At 45.3% G+C, this 23,288-nt stretch overlaps 1 protein-coding gene across 1 annotated transcript in view; it reads right to left on the bottom strand.

Moving 5' to 3' along the window:
- Positions 1-23,288, bottom strand: part of LOC117505786 (zinc finger and BTB domain-containing protein 14-like) — a 126,859-nt gene that overhangs the window by 24,625 nt on the left and 78,946 nt on the right. The window contains exon 8 of the mRNA XM_034165326.1: positions 10,010-10,105. Within this exon, the coding sequence (XP_034021217.1) occupies positions 10,010-10,105 (96 nt within the window). The remainder of the gene's footprint in view (positions 1-10,009; positions 10,106-23,288) is intronic.

Below are 23,288 nucleotides of genomic sequence, written 5' to 3' on the forward strand. Positions count from 1 at the left end.
CCAACCATTAAAACCTGCTATGGAGGTGGGCGCTACCACTGAGGTGTTACCTCGATTAACAGAATTTAATAGTATTTCATTGGGCGTGCTGACGAAACTTGTGGCGTCTACAAAAAGCACAACCTGTTTATTTGATCCCATACCAACAAAATTGTTTAAGGTCCTGTGGCCCACTCTTGGGCCGACTGTGCTGGAAATTATTAATCTGTCATTAACCTCTGGATCTGTTCTGAAATGTTTTAAATCTGCAGTGATTAAACCATTACTTAAGAAATCTGACCTTGACCCTAGTGTATTGAAAAATTACAGGCCGATATCAAATCTATCATTCTGTTCCAAAATTTTAGAAAAGGTGGTTTCATGGCAGCTTGTAGACCACCTCACTGAGAATGATCTTTTTGAGCTGCTGCAGTCTGCTTTTTGGAAATATCACTCCACAGAGACAGCGCTCACTAAGTAGTGAATGATCTTCTGTGAGCAATGGACTCAGACACCACTACGGTTTTGGTGTTGTTAGATCTCAGTGCTGCGTTTGATACTGTGGATCATCATATTTTGCTCAATAGGTTGGATAATTTTTTTGGGATTACTGGAAGTGCCCTTGCCTGGTTGATGTCATATCTGTCCAGTCTTTCTCAATGTGTCTTGTATAATGGCACTACCTCTGACCTTGCTGACATGAGATTTGGGGTTCCACAGGGATCTGTTTTAGGCCCCTTGCTTTTCTCCCTGTATGTGGCACCCCTTGGGCATATACTGCAGAGTTTTGGGATTGCCTTTCATTGTTATGCTGATGATACTCAGTTGTACATACCGATAACTGTGGGAAATCTCACTCCCATAAAATCCCTGGAGGACTGTCCTCTATCAGTGAGAAGTTGGATGTCTTGTAACTTCCTACTTTTAAACTTTGATAAGACTGAAATGATGGTTCTTGGTCCAGCGAGACATTGGCATCAGTTTGACCAGCTGGCGCTCATCCTGGGTTCCTGTGTCATACATCATACGGACAAAATGAGGAACCTTGGGGTAATTTTTGATCCCACGTTGTCTTTTGACCTCCACCATCAGGGATGTTACTAGGACTGCTTTTTTCCATCTGAGAAATATAGCGAGGATCCGCCCCATCCTGTCCATGGCTGATGCTGAGACCCTGATTCATGCTTTTGTTTCTTCTAGACTAGATTACTGTATTTTCAGGGTTACCACAGTCCAGCATTAGGGGTCTTCAGCTGGTTCAGGACGCTGCCGCCAGACTTCTGACACGTAGCAGAAGGTCTGAACATATCACACCCATTTTGGCATGTCTGCACTGGCTCCCTGTCTCTGTGACAGCAGATTTTAAGGTTTTGTTATTGACTTATAAGGTTGTTCATGGACTGGCGCCATCTTAACTGGCTGATATGGTAGAACTCTACGTGCCGGCTAGGGCTTTGCGGTCGCAGGATGCGGTACTTCTCTGTGCTCCCAGGGTGAAGAAGTCAGCAGGTCAAAGAGCCTTTTCGTATAGTGCACCAACCCTGTGGAACAGTCTTCCTGCGACCGTGAGGCAGTCTGAGTCTGTGGACATTTTTAAGTCAAGACTCAAACCTATTTTATTCTCTTTCTTATGAATAGTTTTTATTTTTGTTTTATTCTTTTACTTCCCTTTTTATTTATGTATTTGAATTTTTTATTCATTTTTAATTATTTATTCAATTTTATGTTGACTTGTTTTATGTGAGGCGCCTTGAGACGGCGTTTGCTGTGATTTGGCGCATTATAAGCTAATTAAATTAAATTAAATTAACTCTGTGAATGTCCTTGAGTGGTCCAGTCAGAGCCCAGACCTGAATCTGACTGAACATCTCTGGAGAGATCTGAAAATGTCTGTGCACCGACGCTCCCCATCCAACCTGATGGCGCTTGAGAGGTGCTGCAAAGAGGAATGGACCAAACTGCCCAAAGATAGGTGCACCAAGCTTGTGGCATCAGATTCAATAAGACTTGAGGCTGGAATTGCTGCCAAAGGTGCATCATCAAAGTACTGAACAAACGCTGTGAATACTTAAGTACACGAGATTTCTTCGTTTTTTATTTTAAAAAAGTTGGAAAGAGTTCAAAAATATTTTATTCATGTTGTCATTATGGGGTATTGTGGGTAGAATTATTATGGACAAAAACGGCTGTCAATCTGTTGTACATTTTTCAGATGCACTCTGGCCTTTTTATTAGAACCCACACAAGTTAAAGACCTGGAAGAAATGATTTATAGTCTGGTGTAGAATTGTTTTTAAGATACTGTGGGGGAAATAAGTATTTGATCCATTGTTTATTTTCTGTGGCTCTGGAATGTTGGAAAGTAAAAACTGATGCCAGTCAACACTACAGTGGGGAAAATAAGTATTTGACCCCCTGTCAGTTTTGCAGGTTTTCTCACCTACAAAGAATGTAGAGGTCTGTAACTTAGGTTCACTTCAACTGTGAGAGACAGAATCTAAAAAAAAAAAAAAAAAAAATCCAGACAATCACATTGTATGATTTTTAAATAATTTGCATTTTTTTTGTGCATAAAATAAGTATTTGACCACCTACCAACCAGCAAGAATTCTGTCTCTCACAGACCTGTTAATTTTTCTTTAAGAAGCCCTCTTATTCTGCCCTCTTTACCTGTATTAATTGCACCTGTTTGAACTTGTTACCTGCATAAAAGACACCTGTTCACACACTCAATCAATCACACTCCAACCTGTCCACCATAGCCAAGACCAAAGAGCTGTCTAAGGACACCAGGGACAAAACTGTAGACCTGCACAAGGCTGGGATGGACTACAGGACAACAGGCAAGCAGCTTGGTTGAAGACAACAACTGTTATGATTATTTATTAGAAAGTGGAAGAAACACAAGATGACTGTCAATCTCCCTCGGTCTGGGATTCCATACAAGATCTCACTTTGTGTGGTAAGGATGATTCTGAGAAAGCTCAGAACTACACAGGAGGACCTGGTCAATGACCTGAAGAGAGCTGGGACCACAGTCACAAAGATTACATGAGTAACACGATGCTGTCATGGTTTAAAATCCTGCTGTTGTGTGGGCCGCTGAAGAGGAGGTACTGCTGGCCCACCACCACCAGATGGCGCCCTGCTTGAAGTGCGGGCTTCAAGCACGAGAGGGCGTCATAGCAACCGGGAGTGACAGCTGTTACTCGTCATCAGCACCAGCTGTCACTCATCCACATCACCACCACCTTAAAGGCCGGACTGCAACTCCACCTCCCCGCCGAGAAATCAGCTACCTTGGAGGTAATTTCTCTGCTACACTTAACTCTGACTTAGAGTCTGAACTTCTTTGCAGCCGTTTTCCTGTGGTGTGCCTTATCTGAGGGATTGGCGTTTGGTGTGATCAGCGACGGCTTCGCTTCACACCCCAACCAGATAAGTGGTTAGACAGGAGCTGCACGAGTGTGTGACTGGAGGTGGAGGTGCTCCCTCCCAAAAGAACAGACTGTGGGATTACTGAGTGTGCGTACTCACACTCACCTGTGCTGTTTCTGTTCTCTGCCAGCAGTACCAGGTCTGACAGCTGAAGACGGTGACCACCTGGGGACTCAGGACTTGGCGGCTCCGGTGTTCTTCAGATCCGTTGGCGGTGAGGGCCGTGTGGGATCCGGCTCGGTTCTGGACGGGCGTCTCCTATCCTCAAGCCTGCCCACACGTCACCCAACGTGTAATTGACTGTAATTCCAAACTTGTTGTTGTCTGTATTCCGTTGTGCACAATTTACAACATTAAATTGTTACTGTTTGGCTTATCCATTGCCCGTTCTTTTACACCCCCTGTTGTGGGTCCGTGTTCCTACACATTCACAACACCTGCAGGGCAGCAAGGTCCCCCTGCTCAAGCCAGCACATGTCCAGGCCCGTTTGAAGTTCACCAGTGACCATCTGGATGATCCAGAGGAGGCATGGGAGAAGGTCATGTGGTTAGATGAGACCAGAATAGAGCTTTTTGGAATCAACTCCACTTACCATTAGGGATGTCCCAATCAGGTTTTTTTTTTGGCCCCGATCCGATTGCGAGTCATCTGATTTTGAGTATCTGCCGATACCGAGTCCCGATCCGATACTTTACAAAACTGAATGAACAATGAACAAATGCTAAATATATAATAATTTCATTTTAATCACCTTATTTTATTATTTATCACTTCAACAGTGCACTTCTCCTTGAGGCAGCTTGAACAATCAAGTAATAATCTACCAGACTTAAAAAAATGTACAAACTTCCACGTTATTTTATTTGTCTAAAAATAAATGTCAAAGGTTCCTTATGTTAAACAAGAAATTATCTAATATGAAATAACAGGTGGTATTAATTTATAGATGAAAGGTTTTTAAAGAACCATTTTTTGATTTAGCTATTTTAATTACAATTTAACTTTTTTAAACAGTAATCAGAAATTTTGAGGTAACAAAAAACAACAACAAAAAACATTTCCAAGGATTTTTTTCAGACATGTGGTTTCTGCACTCAAATCCCTGCCTGACTGGAAAATCACTAAGGGCCCTTTGGCAAGGTCTTTAATCCCCTATTGCTCCCGGTGTGTAGTGAGCGCCTTGTATGGCAGCACCCTGACATCGGGGTGAATGTGAGGCATAATTGTAAAGCGCTTTGAGCATCTATATAAATGCAGTCCATTTATCATTTGTACAGATCAGTGGTTTCTGCCACTAGTCTTCCGTGTTTTGGCCTGACGCGTCGTTCCTATTGGACAGCGCGAAGCTACGTCACAGCTCAGAGCGTCGAAAGTTCAAAAGTCAACTTGAAAAGTAAAAGGAAAAAAAAAACTTACATTTGCGTCCTGACAGTCCTCAGTGTCCCTCTGATGCTTTATCAGTGTTCAACAAGTTCAGAGCAGCGCAGTGAATGTGAATGAAGATGGAAGCTCTTTAAGACGCGCTCCTAAATGTGATGAGTGCGCACGTCACTCGTGCTCACACCATCTCTCGCTCTGTTTTGCAGACAAACGATCACTGGACAATTTGTTTTTTTTTTTTGTTTTGTTAATCAGATGACAGATCGTCATCCTGAGGAATTGGTCAGCACCGGGTCCTGCTGTGCACAGAGGGATGACTGAGCAAGAGTTTCGGTGGGAAAGTGTCCATCATCCTCTTGTCATTCCATCGAGGCGTCAGGCTGAGTGCGTGAACACACCAACAGCAGTTCTGCGAAAGAAACTCTGTGCGCGTAACTCCCCCCACCTCTGTCCGGTTGAACAGGAAGCAGAGTTGTAGTCTTACACACCTCTCTGCAGCTTCTCTCCCCCTGCCATCCCCTCATTACCCCATCCCCGTAGAGACGGTGCCTGCTCCCAGACCACCAATAACCAGCAAAAATCTATTTAAGCATAAAAATTCAAAAAGAAAAAATAATATGGCACCTTCAACTGCACCACAGACTAAAACAGTTAAATGTGGTCTATTAAACATTAGGTCTCTCTCTTCTAAGTCCCTGTTAGTAAATGATATAATAATTGATCAACATATTGATTTATTCTGCCTTACAGAAACCTGGTTACAGCAGGATGAATATGTTAGTTTAAATGAGTCAACACCCCCGAGTCACACTAACTGTCAGAATGCTCGTAGCACGGGCCGAGGCGGAGGATTAGCAGCAATCTTCCATTCCAGCTTATTAATTAATCAAAACCCAGACAGAGCTTTAATTCATTTGAAAGCTTGACTCTTAGTCTTGTCCATCCAAATTGGAAGTCCCAAAAACCAGTTTATTTGTTATTATCTATCGTCCACCTGGTCGTTACTGTGAGTTTCTCTGTGAATTTTCAGACCTTTTGTCTGACTTAGTGCTTAGCTCAGATAAGATCATTATAGTGGGCGATTTTAACATCCACACAGATGCTGAGAATGACAGCCTCAACACTGCATTTAATCTATTATTAGACTCTATTGGCTTTGCTCAAAATGTAAATGAGTCCACCCACCACTTTAATCATATCTTAGATCTTGTTCTGACTTATGGTATGGAAATAGAAGACTTAACAGTATTCCCTGGAAAACTCCCTTCTGTCTGATCATTTCTTAATAACATTTACATTTACTCTGATGGACTACCCAGCAGTGGGGAATAAGTTTCATTACACTAGAAGTCTTTCAGAAAGCGCTGTAACTAGGTTTAAGGATATGATTCCTTCTTTATGTTCTCTAATGCCATATACCAACACAGTGCAGAGTAGCTACCTAAACTCTGTAAGTGAGATAGAGTATCTCGTCAATAGTTTTACATCCTCATTGAAGACAACTTTGGATGCTGTAGCTCCTCTGAAAAAGAGAGCTTTAAATCAGAAGTGCCTGACTCCGTGGTATAACTCACAAACTCATAGCTTAAAGCAGATAACCCGTAAGTTGGAGAGGAAATGGCGTCTCACTAATTTAGAAGATCTTCACTTAGCCTGGAAAAAGAGTCTGTTGCTCTATAAAAAAGCCCTCCGTAAAGCTAGGACATCTTTCTACTCATCACTAATTGAAGAAAATAAGAACAACCCCAGGTTTCTTTTCAGCACTGTAGCCAGGCTGACAAAGAGTCAGAGCTCTATTGAGCCGAGTATTCCATTAACTTTAACTAGTAATGACTTCATGACTTTCTTTGCTAACAAAATTTTAACTATTAGAGAAAAAAATTACTCATAACCATCCCAAAGATGTATCGTTATCTTTGGCTGCTTTCAGTGATGCTGGTATTTGGTTAGACTCTTTCTCTCTCTCGCCATCACTTGACCCAGCTATCTTAGCTAATTATAGGCCAATCTCCAACCTTCCTTTTCTCTCAAAGATTCTTGAAAGGGTAGTTGTAAAACAGCTAATTGATCATCTGCAGAGGAATGGTCTATTTGAAGAGTTTCAGTTTTAGAATTCATCATAGTACAGAAACAGCATTAGTGAAGGTTACAAATGATCTTCTTATGGCCTCGGACAGTGGACTCATCTCTGTGCTTGTTCTGTTAGACCTCAGTGCTGCTTTTGATACTGTTGACCATAAAATTTTATTACAGAGATTAGAGCATGCCATAGGTATTAAAGGCACTGCGCTGCAGTGGTTTGAATCATATTTGTCTAACAGATTACAATTTGTTCATGTAAATGGGGAACCGTCTTCACAGACTAAAGTTAATTATGGAGTTCCACAAGGTTCTGTGCTAGGACCAATTTTATTCACTTTATACATGCTTCCCTTAGGCAGTATTATTAGACGGTATTGCTTAAATTTTCATTGTTACGCAGATGATACCCAGCTTTATCTATCCATGAAGCCAGAGGACACACACCAATTAGCTAAACTGCAGGATTGTCTTACAGACATAAAGACATGGATGACCTCTAATTTCCTGCTTTTAAACTCAGATAAAACTGAAGTTATTGTACTTGGCCCCACAAATCTTAGAAGCATGGTGTCTAACCAGATGCTTACTCTGGATGGCATTACCCTGATCTCTAGTAATATTGTGAGAAATCTTGGAGTCATTTTTGATCAGGATATGTCATTCAAAGCGCATATTAAACAAATATGTAGGACTGCTTTTTTGCATTTACGCAATATCTCTAAAATTAGAAAGGTCTTGTCTCAGAGTGATGCTGAAAAACTAATTCATGCATTTATTTCCTCTAGGCTGGACTATTGTAATTCATTATTATCAGGTTGTCCTAAAAGTTCCCTTAAAAGCCTTCAGTTAATTCAAAATGCTGCAGCTAGAGTACTGACGGGGACTAGAAGGAGAGAGCATATCTCACCCATATTGGCCTCTCTTCATTGGCTTCCTGTTAATTCTAGAATAGAATTTAAAATTCTTCTTCTTACTTATAAGGTTTTGAATAATCAGGTCCCATCTTATCTTAGGGACCTTGTAGTACCATATTACCCCAATAGAGCGCTTCGCTCTCAGACTGCAGGCTTACTTGTAGTTCCTAGGGTTTGTAAGAGTAGAATGGGAGGCAGAGCCTTCAGCTTTCAGGCTCCTCTCCTGTGGAACCAGCTCCCAATTCAGATCAGGGAGACAGACACCCTCTCTGCTTTTAAGATTAGGCTTAAAACTTTCCTTTTTGCTAAAGCTTATAGTTAGGGCTGGATCAGGTGACCCTGAACCATCCCTTAGTTATGCTGCTATAGACGTAGACTGCTGGGGGGTTCCCATGATGCACTGTTTCTTTCTCTTTTTGCTCTGTATGCACCACTCTGCATTTAATCATTAGTGATCGATCTCTGCTCCCCTCCACAGCATGTCTTTTTCCTGGTTCTCTCCCTCAGCCCCAACCAGTCCCAGCAGAAGACTGCCCCTCCCTGAGCCTGGTTCTGCTGGAGGTTTCTTCCTGTTAAAAGGGAGTTTTTCCTTCCCACTGTAGCCAAGTGCTTGCTCACAGGGGGTCGTTTTGACCGTTGGGGTTTTACATAATTATTGTATGGCCTTGCCTTACAATATAAAGCGCCTTGGGGCAACTGTTTGTTGTGATTTGGCGCTATATAAAGAAAAATTGATTGATTGATTGATTGATTAAAGAAAAAAAAAGAAAAAAAAAAAGATCGGGTTGAACTTTGACCGCGTCAGCCTGCCGACAAGCGGCAATGCGCGCTCCTGTCAGAAGCGTCACGTCAAAAGCCAAGCTAAAGCGACGCTTCTGACGCCTCTAAAAAACACCACATCTCACGCCTCTGACGCGTGAAAGGCCCATTAATCTGCAATAATGAGCCTGAAATAGCGCTGATCAAAATAATGAGGATAAAATCTATATCGGATTCGTGATCGGGATGCAATGTCCGATTTCAATCAAGTCTGAAACCACATGATTGGGCCCAATTTCCGATCACGTGATCAGATCGGGACATCCCTACTTACCATGTTTAGAGGATGAGAACAACCCCAAGAAAACCATCCCAACCGTGAAGCATGGGGGTGGAAACATCATACTCTGGGGGTGCTCTTCTGCAAAGGGGACAGGACGACTGCACCGTATGGAAGGGAGGATGGATGGGGTCATGTACTGTGAGATTTTGGCAAACAACCTCCTTCCCTCAGTAAGAGCATTGAAGATGGGTCATGGCTGGGTCTTCAGCATGACAATGACCCCAAACACACAGCCAGGGCAACTAAGGAGGGGCTCCGTAAGAAGCATTTCAAGGTCCTGGAGTGGCCTGGCCAGTATACAGACCTGAACTCAATAGAAAATCTTTGGAGGGAGCTGAAACTCCAAACCTGAAAGATCTAGAGAAGATCTGTATGGAGGAGTGGACCAAAATCCCTGCTGCAGTGTGTGAAAACATGGTAAAAAACTACAGGAAACATTTGACCTCTGTAACTGCAAACAAAGGCTACTGTACCAAATATTAAGGTTTGTTTTTCTAGGTGTTGAAATACTTATTTCATGCAATAAAATGCAAATTAATTATTTAAAAATCAGACAATGCAATTTTCTGGATTTTTTTTTTTTTAGATTCTGTCTCTTTGTAGGTGGGAAAACTTACAAAATCAACAGTAAATCAAATACTTACTTCCCCTACTGTAGTGTTGACTGGCCTCAGTTTTTCCTCTCCGACATTCCAGAGCCACAGAGAATAAACATGCGTAGCAGGAAAGTGACTTGAAATCTGACAGAAGTTGTGACATTTTTCTAATCGCCAAAATGGTTTAAAAAAAATATTTTTTTTTAAAGTATTTTCCACGACGTCTTTCTGAGTCATAGAAAGTCCTGTCCACCATGTTATTTAATGTTGCTGGTATGATGTCAGATGTCTTCATGTGTGGCCTGAAGGATCGAGAGCCGTGCTCAGATCTGGCTGCTCAGATATTTTGATGCAGCTACCTTTTAAGCTAAAACTGAAATACAATGCAGATTATTTTCTTCTTAGAAACCAGACCAGGGGTGGGGGCTGTCTGTGAGATGTGGGCAGGGCAGCAGAATTTCTACACTCAGTTAAAGGCCGCAGTGCCCCCCAGAGTGACTACAGTGAGTACCGGTACCTTAGCGAAGGCCTTGGTGCAGGACGGACAGACGAAGGGTTTTTCTCCTCTGTGTCTCCTCTCGTGATCTTTCAGGTGAGACTTGTGTTTGAAAGCCTGCAGACGGGAACAGGTGAGGACAAACTCAACACAATGTCTCATGTCCTTTAACTGTATGACACTGACACAAACATCACAGAGTCTGAGTTTGGACATTTACAGGGACGAAAGCAAAAATAATTCAATCGTACTGAATTTTTAATCTCTTTCCCATAAGAAACCCTTTTGTGATCGCAGCTGAACTCAAAGATCTAAAACATTTTCTACATACACAAAAGACTGAACCTGGACTCACTGAATCCAAGTCAGTTACCCGGCCGAGTATCAAACATCCCTCTGGATCATCGCTCCTTGATTTAATAATAACTAGAGCACCGCGCTCAAAGAGCGCAAACCTCCACCACGTTTCCAATTCCACAAATTTTTACCTTGGAAAAGATTTTCAAGGTTAGAATATAATACAAATAAACACTGAAGAAAAACAGAAACACAACACTTTTGTTTTTGCTCCTTTTTTCATGAGCTGAACTCAAAGATGTAAAACGTTTTCTATACTGTTGACAAATCTGTGTCAAGTTGTGTTACTGAGCACTTCTCCTTTGCCCAGATGATCCGCCCACCTCACAGCTGTGGCACATCAACATGCTGATTAGACAGCATGATTACTGCACAGGTGTGCCTTAGGCTGGCCACAGTAAAAGGCCAATGTTTTTGCCCCTGTTTCTTTGTCTATTTCTTTCTTTGTGTGTTTGTGAACAGCCTTGAACCCACATTTTTCACACATTGTTACGAACTCTCTTCATCATTCTGGGGGATTTTAACAGAGCAAATCTGAGCCATGAACTCTGTAAATACAGACAGAACTTCACATGTCCCAGCAGGGTCAAGAACATTCTTGACCACTGCTACACCACAATAAAGGACACCTACCTCTCTGTTCTGGACTGAGATGGCCATTCCAGAACATTGTACTTGTTCCTCTGCATGAATGTCTTAGTAGATTTTGAGCAGTGTTTAGGGTCGTTGTCTTGTTGAAATATCCAGCCCCGGAGTAAGTTCAACTTTGTCACTGATTCATGAACATTGTTCTCAAGAATCTACTGATATTGACTGGAATCCATGTGACCCTCAACTTTAACAAGATTCCCAGTACCTGCACTGGCCACACAGCCCCACAGCATGATGGAACCACCTCCAAATTTTACTGTAGGTACCAAGTGTTTTTCTTGGAATGCTGTGTTCTTTTTCAGCCATGCATACCGCCCCTTGTTATGTCCAAATAACTCAATTTTAGTTTAATCAGTCCACAGCACCTTATTCCAAAATGAAGCTGACTTGTCCAAATGCACTTTAGCATACCTCAAGTGACTCTGTTTGTGGCGTGTACACAGAAAAGGCTTCCTCTGCATTACAGCATCAATCAATCAATCAATCAACTTTTTTCTTGTATAGCGCCAAATCACAACAAACAGTTGCCCCAAGGCGCTCCACATTGCAAGGCAAGGCCATACAATAATTATGAAACACAGTCTACGTCTAAAGCAACATAACCAAGGGATGGTCCAGGGTCACCCGATCCAGCCCTAACTATAAGCCTTAGCGAAAAGGAAAGTTTTAAGCCTAATCTTAAAAGTAGAGAGGGTATCTGTCTCCCTGATCTGAATTGGGAGCTGGTTCCACAGGAGAGGAGCCTGAAAGCTGAAGGCTCTGCCTCCCATTCTACTCTTACAAACCCTAGGAACTACAAGTAAGCCCGCAGTCTGAGAGCGAAGCGCTCTAATGGGGTAATATGGTACTACGAGGTCCCTAAGATAAGATGGGACCTGATTATTCAAAACCTTATAAGTAAGAAGAAGAATTTTAAATTCTATTCTAGCATTAACAGGAAGCCAATGAAGGGAGGCCAACACGGGTGAGATATGCTCTCTCCTGCTAGTCCCCGTCAGTACTCTAGCTGCAGCATTCTGAACCAACTGAAGGCTTTTTAGGGAACTTTTAGGACAACCTGATAATAATGAATTACAATAGTCCAGCCTAGAGGAAACAAATGCATGAATTAGTTTTTCAGCATCACTCTGAGACAAGACCTTTCTGATTTTAGAGATATTGCGTAAATGCAAAAAGGCAGTCCTACATATTTGTTTAATATGCGCTTTGAATGACATATCCTGATCAAAAATAACTCCAAGATTTCTCACAGTATTACTAGAGATCAGGGAAATGCCATCCAGAGTAACGATCTGGTTAGACACCATGCTCCTAAGATTTGTGGGGCCAAGTACAATAACTTCAGTTTTATCTGAGTTTAAAAGCAGGAAATTAGAGGTCATCCATGTCTTTATGTCTGTAAGACAATCCTGCAGTTTAGCTAATTGGTGCGTATCCTCTGGCTTCATGGATAGATAAAGCTGGGTATCATCTGCGTAACAATGAAAATTTAAGCAATACCGTCTAATAATACTGCCCAAGGGAAGCATGTATAAAGTGAATAAAATTGGTCCTAGCACAGAACCTTGTGGAACTCCATAATTAACTTTAGTCTGTGAAGAAGATTCCCCATTTACATGAACAAACTGTAATCTATTAGACAAATATGATTCAAACCACCGCAGCGCAATGCCTTTAATACCTATGACATGCTCTAATCTCTGTAATAAAATTTTATGGTCAACAGTATCAAAAGCAGCACTGAGGTCCAACAGAACAAGCACAGAGATGAGTCCACTGTCTGAGGCCATAAGAAGATCATTTGTAACCTTCACTAATGCTGTTTCTGTACTATGATGAATTCTAAAACCTGACTGAAACTCTTCAAATAGACCATTCCTCTGCAGGTGATCAGTTAGCTGTTTTACAACTACCCTCTCAAGAATCTTTGAGAGAAAAGGAAGGTTGGAAATTGGCCTATAATTAGCTAAGATAGCTGGGTCAAGTGATGGCTTTTTAAGTAATGGTTTAATTACTGCCACCTTAAAGGCCTGTGGTACATAACCAACTAACAAAGATAGATTGATCATATTTAAGATTGAAGCATTAAATAATGGTAGGACTTCCTTGAGCAGCCTGGTAGGAATGGGGTCTAATAAACATGTTGATGGTTTGGATGAAGTAACTAATGAAAATAACTCAGACAGAACAATCGGAGAGAAAGAGTCTAACCAAATACCGGCATCACTGAAAGCAGCATCATACAGCATCTCTTTGTGCAAAGTGCGCTGTGTAGTTGAACAATACACAGAGACACTATCTGCAGCAAGATCACGTTGTAGGTCTTTGGAGCAGGTCTGTGGGTTGACTATGACTGTTCTCACCATCTGTCACTTCAGCTTATCTGAGATTTTTCTTGGCCTGCCAATTCGGGCCTTAACTAGTACTGTGCCTGTGGTCTTCCATTTTCTCACTATGTTCCTCACAGTGGAAACTGACAGCTGAAATCTCTGAGATAGCTTTTTGTATCCTTCCCCCTAAACCATGATGTTGAACAATCTTTGTTTTCAGGTCATTTGAGACTTGTTTAGAGGCTCCCATGTTGCCTCTCATTAGAAGAGATGCAAAGTGGGGAAACATTTGCAAATGGCCACCTTAAATACCCTTTCTCATGATTGGATTCACCTGTGTAAGGAGGTCAAGGGTCAATGAGCTTACCAAACCAATTTAGTGTTCCAATAATTGGTGCTTAATGTATTCAAATCAATAAAATGACAATGGTGCTCAAATTTATACACCTGCACAATTTTTTTTAATAATTATTGCAGACTTTCTGTAAATCCTATAAACTTCATTTCACTTCTTAAATATCACTGTGTTTGTCTGCTATATGATAAATTGAATTGAAATTTCTGATCCAGACAACCAATGATTTATAAAGGAAAATCATGAAAATGATCAGGGTGCCCAAACTTTTACATACAACTGTACTTATTTATATTTTAGTTTTATTGATAACTGCCTTTGTTTTGGGGCCACCCTGGCTTGCTGATGCTGGACGGCCTCCACCCTACTGGGGAAGGCGCCACCATCTTGTCTGCGAACAAGATGGTGGGTAACATTTGGAATTACCCAGGGAGGGTAATTCCAAATGTTACCCAAATGAGCAGGTGATTAGAGACCCTGCAAGGCTTATGACAAATGTGGGTGTGGAATCCATTAGCTTAGCAGGGAAATTAGTGCAGAAACTCCACTATGGTGATAGTGCAGTTTATCTGCCAGGGAGGGAAATTCAACAAGTTGAGACTGTGGCCTGTTTCTGCAGATGTGCCCATAAAAATCATAGAAGGATATGCTTTGTAAACTTAATACTTATTACTACATTGGATGATGTTGAAATTGAGGATGGTCCATTGGCTATTCCTGCAATATGAAATATTTTGTGTCTGCTACCTACAACCCACATGGAATGTGGGTTGTAGATGTTATATTTTTAACTCAATTAATAAATAAAAATAAAAAACAGTGACTGCGAGGCTGCATGTTCAACCTCCAGCTGAAAATGAAATGCATTGGCTGAATCGCAGAGAGAGTTAAAAAGAAATTCATGCAGGGACCCAGTCCACCACCTTAATAAATACATAAATAAATAAAAATGGTTACATTTTCAAAGTTGGGGAAAACACAATGTGTTCCTGCTCACAATGGGTTCCTGCTCACACTGTGTTCCTGCTCATGTTTCTGCTCGTGTTTCTGCTTGTGCTCCTGCTCGCACTGTGTTCCTGCTCCTGTTTCTGATTGTCTTCCGGCTCGCACTGTGTTCCTGCTCACACTGTGTTCCTGCTCGTGTTCCTGCTCACACTGTGTTCCTGCTCGTGTTGCTGCTCACACTGTGTTCCTGCTCATGTTTCTGCTTGTGATCCTGCTCGCACTGTGTTACTGCTCCTGTTTCTGCTTGTGTTCCTGCTCACACTGTGTTCCTGCTCGTGTTCCTGCTCACACTGTGTTTCTGCTCATGTTTCTGCTTGTGTTCCTGCTCACACTGTGTTCCTGCTCCTGTTTTTGCTTGTCTTCCGGCTCACACTGTGTTCCTGCTCACAATGTGTTTCTGATGGGGTTCCTGCTCACACTGTTACTGCTCGTGTTCCTGCTCACACTGTGTTCCTGCTCATGTTTCTGCTTGTGTTCCTGCTCCCACAGTGTTCGTGCTCCTGTTTCTGCTTGTGTACCTGCTCACACTGTGTTCCTGCTCGTGTCCCTGCTCACACTGTGTTTCTGCTTGTGTTCCTGCTCACACTGTGTTACTGCTTATGTTTCTGCTCGTGTTTCTGGTTGTGCTCCTGCTCACACTGTGTTCCTGCTCACACTGTGTTCCTGCTCGTGTTTCTGCTTGTGTTCCTGCTCACACTGTGTTCCTGCTCACACTGTGTTCCTGCTCATGTTTTTGCTTGTGTTCCTGCTCGTGTTCCTGCTCACACTGTGTTCCTGCTCATGTTTCTGCTCGTGTTCCTGCTCGTGTTTCTGCTTGTGTTCCTGCTCACACTGTGTTCCTGTTCGCACTGTGTTCCTGCTCGTGTTCCTGCTCGCACTGTGTTCCTGCTCACACTGTGTTCCTGCTCGTGTTCCTGCTCACACTGTGTTCCTGCTCAAAATGTGTTTCTGCTCGTGTTACTGCTCGTGTTCCTGCTCGTGTTTTTGCTCATGTTCCTGCTCGTGTTTCTGCTTGTGGTCCTGCTCACACTGTGTTCCTGCTCATGTTACTGCTTGTGTTTCTGCTTGTGGTCCTGCTCACACTGTGTTCCTGCTCACACTGCGTTCCTGCTCATGTTTCTGCTCGTGTTCCTGCTCACACTGTGTTCCTGCTCATGTTTCTGCTTGTGTTCCTGCTCACACTGTGTTCCTGCTCGTGTTCCTGCTCACACTGTGTTCCTGCTCGTGTTCCTGCTCACACTGTGTGCCTGCTCACACTGTGTTCCTGCTCATGTTTCTGCTTGTGTTCCTGCTCCCACAGTGTTCCTGCTCATGTTTCTGCTTGTGTTCCTGCTCCCACAGTGTTCCTGCTCGTGTTTCTGCTTGTGTTCCTGCTAGCAATGTGTTCCTGCTCCTGTTTCTGCTTGTGTACCTGCTCACACTGTGTTCCTTCTCGTGTTCCTGCTCACACTGTGTTCCTGCTCACACTGTGTTTCTGCTCATGTTCCTGCTCGCACTGTGTTCCTGCTCACACTGTGTTCCTGCTCACACTGTGTTCCTGCTCATGTTTCTGCTTGTGTTCTTGCTCGTGTTTCTGCTTGTGTTCCTGCTCGCACTGTGTTTCTGCTCATGTTTCTGCTTGTGTTCCTGCTAACACTGTGTTCCTGCTCTTGTTTTTGCTTGTCTTCCGGCTCGCACTGTGTTCCTGCTCACAATGTGTTTCTGATGGGTTTCCTGCTCACACTGTGTTCCTGCTCGTGTTCCTACTCACACTGTGTTCCTGCTCACACTGTGTTCCTGCTCATGTTTCTGCTTGTGTTCCTGCTCCCACAGTGTTCCTGCTTGTGTTTCTGCTCATGTTTCTGCTCGTGTTTCTGCTTGTGCTCCTGCTCACACTGTGCTCCTGCTCACACTGTGTTCCTGCTCACAGTGTTCCTGCTCGTGTTCCTGCTCACACTGTGTTTCTGCTCGTGTTTCTGCTTGTGTTCCTGCTCACACTGTGTTCCTGCTCGTGTTCCTGCTCACACTGTGTTCCTGCTCATGTTTCTGCTCGTGTTCCTGCTCGTGTTTCTGCTTGTGTTCCTGCTCACACTGTGTTCCTGTTCGCACTGTGTTCCTGCTCACACTGTGTTCCTGCTCGTGTTCCTGCTCACACTGTGTTCCTGCTCATGTTTCTGCTCGTGTTCCTGCTCGTGTTTCTGCTTGTGTTCCTGCTCACACTGTGTTCCTGTTCGCACTGTGTTCCTGCTCGTGTTCCTGCTCGCACTGTGTTCCTGCTCACACTGTGTTCCTGCTCGTGTTCCTGCTCACAATGTGTTTCTGCTCGTGTTCCTGCTCGTGTTCCTGCTCACACTGTGTTTCTGCTCGTGTTACTGCTCGTGTTCCTGCTCGTGTTTTTGCTCATGTTCCTGCTCGTGTTTCTGCTTGTGGTCCTGCTCACACTGTGTTCCTGCTCATGTTACTGCTTGTGTTTCTGCTTGTGGTCCTGCTCACACTGTGTTCCTGCTCACACTGTGTTCCTGCTCATGTTTCTGCTCGTGTTCCTGCTCACACTGTGTTCCTGCTCATGTTTCTGCTTGTGTTCCTGCTCACACTGTGTTCCTGCTCGTGTTCCTGCTCACACTGTGTTCCTGCTCGTGTTCCTGCTCACACTGTGTGCCTGCTCACACTGTGTTCCTGCTCATGTTTCTGCTTGTGTTCCTGCTCCCACAGTGTTCCTGCTCATGTTTCTGCTTGTGTTCCTGCTCCCACAGTGTTCCTGCTCGTGTTTCTGCTTGTGTTCCTGCTAGCAATGTGTTCCTGCTCCTGTTTCTGCTTGTGTACCTGCTCACACTGTGTTCCTGCTCATGTTTATGCTCGTGTTTCTGCTTGTGCTCCTGCTCACACTGTGTTCCTGCTCATGTTTCTGCTCGTGTTCCTGCTCACACTGTGTTCCTGCTCACACTGTGTTCCTGCTCATGTTTCTGCTCGTGTTTCTGCTTGTGTTCCTGCTCACACTGTGTTCCTGCTCACACTGTGTTCCTGCTCGCACTGTGTTCCTGCTCACACTGTGTTCTCAATAAAGCTCGTGTTCCTGCTCACACTGTGTTCCTTCTCGTGTTCCTGCTCACACTGTGTTCCTGCTCACACTGTGTTTCTGCTCATGTTCCTGCTCGCACTGTGTTCCTGCTCACACTGTGTTCCTGCTCATGTTTCTGCTTGTGTTCGTTGCTCGTGGTTCCTGCTTGTGTTCCTGCTCGCACTGTGTTTCTGCTCATGTTTCTGCTTGTGTTCCTGCTAACACTGTGTTCCTGCCTCTTGTTATTGCTGCTTGTCTTCCGGCTCGCACGGTGTTGCGCGGCGCACAATGTGGTTTCTGATGGGTTTTCTGCTCACACTGTGGTTCCTGCTCGGGTTCCTAATCACACTGTGTTCCTGCTTCACACTGTGGTTCCTGCTTCATGTTCGGCGTTGTGTACCTGCTCACACTGTGTTCCTGCTCATGTTTCTGCCTTGTCTTCCGGCTCGCACTGTGTTCCTGCTCACAATGTGTTTCTGATGGGTTTCCTGCTCACACTGTGTTCCTGCTCGTATTCCTGCTCACACTGTGTTCCTGCTCATGTTTCTGCTTGTGTTCCTGCTCCCACAGTGTTCCTGCTCGTGTTTCTGCTCATGTTTCTGCTCGTGTTTCTGCTTGTGCTCCTGCTCACACTGTGCTCCTGCTCACACTGTGTTCCTGCTCACAGTGTTCCTGCTCGTGTTCCTGCTCACACTGTGTTTCTGCTCGTGTTTCTGCTTGTGTTCCTGCTCACACTGTGTTCCTGCTCGTGTTCCTGCTCACACTGTGTTCCTGCTCATGTTTCTGCTCGTGTTCCTGCTCGTGTTTCTGCTTGTGTTCCTGCTCACACTGTGTTCCTGTTCGCACTGTGTTCCTGCTCGTGTTCATGCTCGCACTGTGTTCCTGCTCACACTGTGTTCCTGCTCGTGTTCCTGCTCACACTGTGTTCCTGCTCACAATGTGTTTCTGCTCGTGTTCCTGCTCGTGTTTCTGCTTGTGTTCCTGCTCACACTGTGTTCCTGCTCACACTGTGTTCCTGCTCATGTTTCTGCTCGTGTTTCTGCTTGTGTTCCTGCTCACACTGTGTTCCTGCTCGCACTGTGTTCCTGCTCACACTGTGTTCCTGCTCGTGTTTCTGCTTGTGGTCCTGCTCACACTGTGTTCCTTCTCGTGTTCCTGCTCACACTGTGTTCCTGCTCATGTTACTGCTTGTGTTTCTGCTTGTGGTCCTGCTCGCACTGTGTTCCTGCTCCTGTTTCTGCTTGTGTACCTGCTCCCACAGTGTTCCTGCTCGTGTTTCTGCTTGTGTTCCTGCTAGCAATGTGTTCCTGCTCCTGTTTCTGCTTGTGTACCTGCTCACACTGTGTTCCTGCTCATGTTTATGCTCGTGTTTCTGCTTGTACTCCTGCTCACACTGTGTTCCTGCACATGTTTCTGCTCGTGTTCCTGCTCACACTGTGTTCCTGCTCATGTTTCTGCTCGTGTTTCTGCTTGTGTTCCTGCTCACACTGTGTTCCTGCTCACACTGTGTTCCTGCTCGTGTTCCTGCTCACACTGTGTTCCTTCTCGTGTTCCTGCTCACACTGTGTTTCTGCTCATGTTCCTGCTCGCACTGTGTTCCTGCTCACACTGTGTTCCTGCTCACACTGTGTTCCTGCTCATGTTTCTGCTTGTGTTCTTGCTCGTGTTTCTGCTTGTGTTCCTGCTCGCACTGTGTTTCTGCTCATGTTTCTGCTTGTGTTCCTGCTAACACTGTGTTCCTGCTCCTGTTTTTGCTTGTCTTCCGGCACGCACTGTGTTCCTGCTCACGATGTGTTTCTGATGGGTTTCCTGCTCACACTGTGTTCCTGCTCGTGTTCCTACTCACACTGTGTTCCTGCTCACACTGTGTTCCTGCTCATGTTTCTGCTTGTGTACCTGCTCACACTGTGTTTCTGCTCATGTTTCTGCTTGTCTTCCGGCTCGCACTGTGTTCCTGCTCACAATGTGTTTCTGATGGGTTTCCTGCTCACACTGTGTTCCTGCTCGTGTTCCTACTCACACTGTGTTCCTGCTCACACTGTGTTTCTGCTTGTGTTCCTGCTCCCACAGTGTTCCTGCTTGTGTTTCTGCTCATGTTTCTGCTCGTGTTTCTGCTTGTGCTCCTGCTCACACTGTGCTCCTGCTCACACTGTGTTCCTGCTCACACTGTGTTTCTGCTCGTGTTTCTGCTTGTGTTCCTGCTCACACTCTGTTCCTGCTCATGTTTTTGCTTGTGTTCCTGCTCGTGTTCCTGCTCACAATGTGTTTCTGCTCGTGTTCCTGCTCGTGTTTCTGCTTGTGTTCCTGCTCACACTGTGTTCCTGCTCATGTTTCTGCTCGTGTTTCTGCTTGTGTTCCTGCTCACACTGTGTTCCTGCTCGCACTGTGTTCATGCTCACACTGTGTTCCTGCTCGTGTTCCTGCTCGTGGTCCTGCTCACACTGTGTTCCTTCTCGTGTTCCTGCTCACACTGTGTTCCTGCTCATGTTACTGCTTGTGTTTCTGCTTGTGGTCCTGCTCACACTGTGTTCCTTCTCGTGTTCCTGCTCACACTGTGTTCCTGCTCGTGTTCCTGCTCACACTGTGTTTCTGCTCGTGTTCCTGCTCGCACTGTGTTCCTGCTCACACTGTGTTCCTGCTCACACTGTGTTCCTGCTCATGTTTCTGCTTGTGTTCCTGCTCACACTGTGTTCCTGCTCGTGTTTCTGCTTGTGTTCCTGCTCGCACTGTGTTCCTGCTCCTGTTTCTGCTTGTGTACCTGCTCACACTGTGTTTCTGCTTGTGTTCCTGCTAACACTGTGTTCCTGCTCCTGTTTTTACTTGTCTTCCGGCTCGCACTGTGTTCCTGCTCACAATGTGTTTCTGATGGGTTTCCTGCTCACACTGTGTTCCTGCTCGTGTTCCTGCTCACACTGTGTTCCTGCTCACACTGTGTTCCTGCTCACACTGTGTTTCTGCTTGTGTTCCTGCTCCCACAGTGTTCCTGCTTGTGTTTCTGCTCATGTTTCTGCTCGTGTTTCTGCTTGTGTTCCTGCTCACACTGTGTTCCTGCTCATGTTTTTGCTTGTGTTCCTGCTCGTGTTCCTGCTCACAATGTGTTCCTGCTCGCACTGTGTTCCTGCTCGCACTGTGTTCCTGCTCGTGTTCCTGCTCACAATGTGTTCCTGCTCGTGTTCCTGCTCACAATGTGTTCCTGCTCATGTTCCTGCTCACACTGTGTTCCTGCTCATGTTCCTGCTCACACTGTGTTCCTGCTCATGTTCCTGCTCACACTGTGTTCCTGCTCATGTTTCTGCTCGTGTTCCTGCTCACACTGTGTTCCTGCTCATGTTTGTGCTCGTGTTTCTGCTTGTGGTCCTGCTCGCACTGTGTTCCTGCTCCTGTTTTTGCTTGTATTCCTGCTCGCACTGTTCCTGCTCATGTTCCTGCTTGCAATGTGTTCCTGCTCATACTGTGTTCGTGCTCGTGTTCCTGCTCACACTGTGTTCCTGCTCGCACTGTGTTCCTGCTCGTGTTCCTGCTCGCACTGTGTTCCTGCTCGCACTGTGTTCCTGCTCGCACTGTGTTCCTGCTCACAATGTGTTCCTGCTCGCACTGTGTTCCTGCTCGCAATGTGTTCCTGCTCACACTGTGTTCCTGCTCACAATGTGTTCCTGCTCACACTGTGTTCCTGCTCACACTGTGTTCCTGCTCGCACTGTGTTCCTGCTCGCACTGTGTTCCTGCTCGTGTTCCTGCTCACAATGTGTTCCTGCTCGTATTCCTGCTCGCACTGTGTTCCTGCTCACACTGTGTTCCTGCTCACACTGTGTTCCTGCTCGTGTTCCTGCTCACACTGTGTTCCTGCTCGCACTGTGTTCCTGCTCGTGTTCCTGCTCACAATGTGTTCCTGCTCGTGTTCCTGCTCACAATGTGTTCCTGCTCGTGTTCCTGCTCGCACTGTGTTCCTGCTCACACTGTGTTCCTGCTCACAATGTGTTCCTGCTCGTGTTCCTGCTCGCACTGTGTTCCTGCTCACACTGTGTTCCTACTCGCACTGTGTTCCTTCTCGCACTGTGTTCCTGCTCGCACTGTGTTCCTGCTCGTGTTCCTGCTCACACTGTGTTCCTGCTCATGTTTCTGCTTGTGTTCCTGCTCACACTGTGTTCCTGCTCATGTTCCTGCTCACACTGTATTCCTGCTCATGTTTCTGCTTGTGTTCCTGCTCACACTGTGTTCCTGCTCATGTTCCTGCTCACACTGTGTTCCTGCTCACACTGTGTTCCTGCTCATGTTTCTGCTCGTGTTCCTGCTCACACTGTGTTTCTGCTGATGTTTTTGCTTGTATTCCTGCTCGCACTGTTCCTGCTCGTGTTCCTGCTCACACTGTGTTCCTGCTCATGTTTCTGCTTGTGTTCCTGCTCACACTGTGTTCCTGCTCGCACTGTGTTCCTGCTCGCACTGTGTTCCTGTTCGCACTGTGTTCCTGCTCACAATGTGTTCCTGCTCGTGTTCCTGCTCGCACTGTGTTCCTGCTCACAATGTGTTCCTGCTCGCACTGTGTTCCTGCTCATGTTTCTGCTTGTGTTCCTGCTCCCACAGTGTTCCTGCTCGTGTTTCTGCTCGTTTCTGCTTGTGCTCCTGCATGTACTGTGTTCCTGCTCGCACTGTGTTCGTGTTCGCACTGTGTTCCTGCTCGTGTTCCTGCTCGCACTGTGTTCCTGCTCACAATGTGTTCCTGCTCGCACTGTGTTCCTGCTCATGTTTCTGCTTGTGTTCCTGCTCCCACAGTGTTCCTGCTCGTGTTCCTGCTCCTGTTTCTGCTTGTCTACCGGCTCGCACTGTGTTCCTGCTCACATTGTGCTCCTGCTCATGTTCCTGCTCACACTGTGTTCGTGCTCGTGTTCCTGCTCACACTGTGTTCCTGCTCATGTTTCTGCTTGTGTTCCTGCTTGTGTTCCTGCTCCTGTTTCTGCTTGTGTACCTGCTCACACTGTGTTTCTGCTCATGTTTCTGCTTGTGTTCCTGCTAACACTGTGTTCCTGCTCCTGTTTTTGCTTGTCTTCCGGCTCGCACTGTGTTCCTGCTCACGATGGGTTTCCTGCTCACACTGTGTTCCTGCTTGTGGTCCTGCTCACACTGTGTTCCTGCTCACACTGTTCCTGCTCATGTTTCTGCTCGTGTTCCTGCTCACACTGTGTTTCTGCTCATGTTTTTGCTTGTATTCCTGATCGCACTGTTCCTGCTCGTGTTCCTGCTCCTGTTTCTGCTTGTCTACCGGCTCGCACTGTGTTCCTGCTCACATTGTGTTCCTGCTCATGTTCCTGCTCACACTGTGTTCGTGCTCGTGTTCCTGCTCACACTGTGTTCCTGCTCATGTTTCTGCTTGTGTTCCTGCTAGTGTTCCTGCTTGTGTTCCTGCTCGCACTGTGTTCCTGCTCCTGTTTCTGCTTGTGTACCTGCTCACACTGTGTTTCTGCTCATGTTTCTGCTTGTGTTCCTGCTAACGCTGTGTTCCTGCTCCTGTTTTTGCTTGTCTTCCGGCTCGCACTGTGTTCCTGCTCACGATGGGTTCCTGCTCACACTG

Source organism: Thalassophryne amazonica, unplaced genomic scaffold (assembly GCF_902500255.1).
Source record: "Thalassophryne amazonica unplaced genomic scaffold, fThaAma1.1, whole genome shotgun sequence".
NCBI lineage: Eukaryota > Metazoa > Chordata > Actinopteri > Batrachoidiformes > Batrachoididae > Thalassophryne > Thalassophryne amazonica.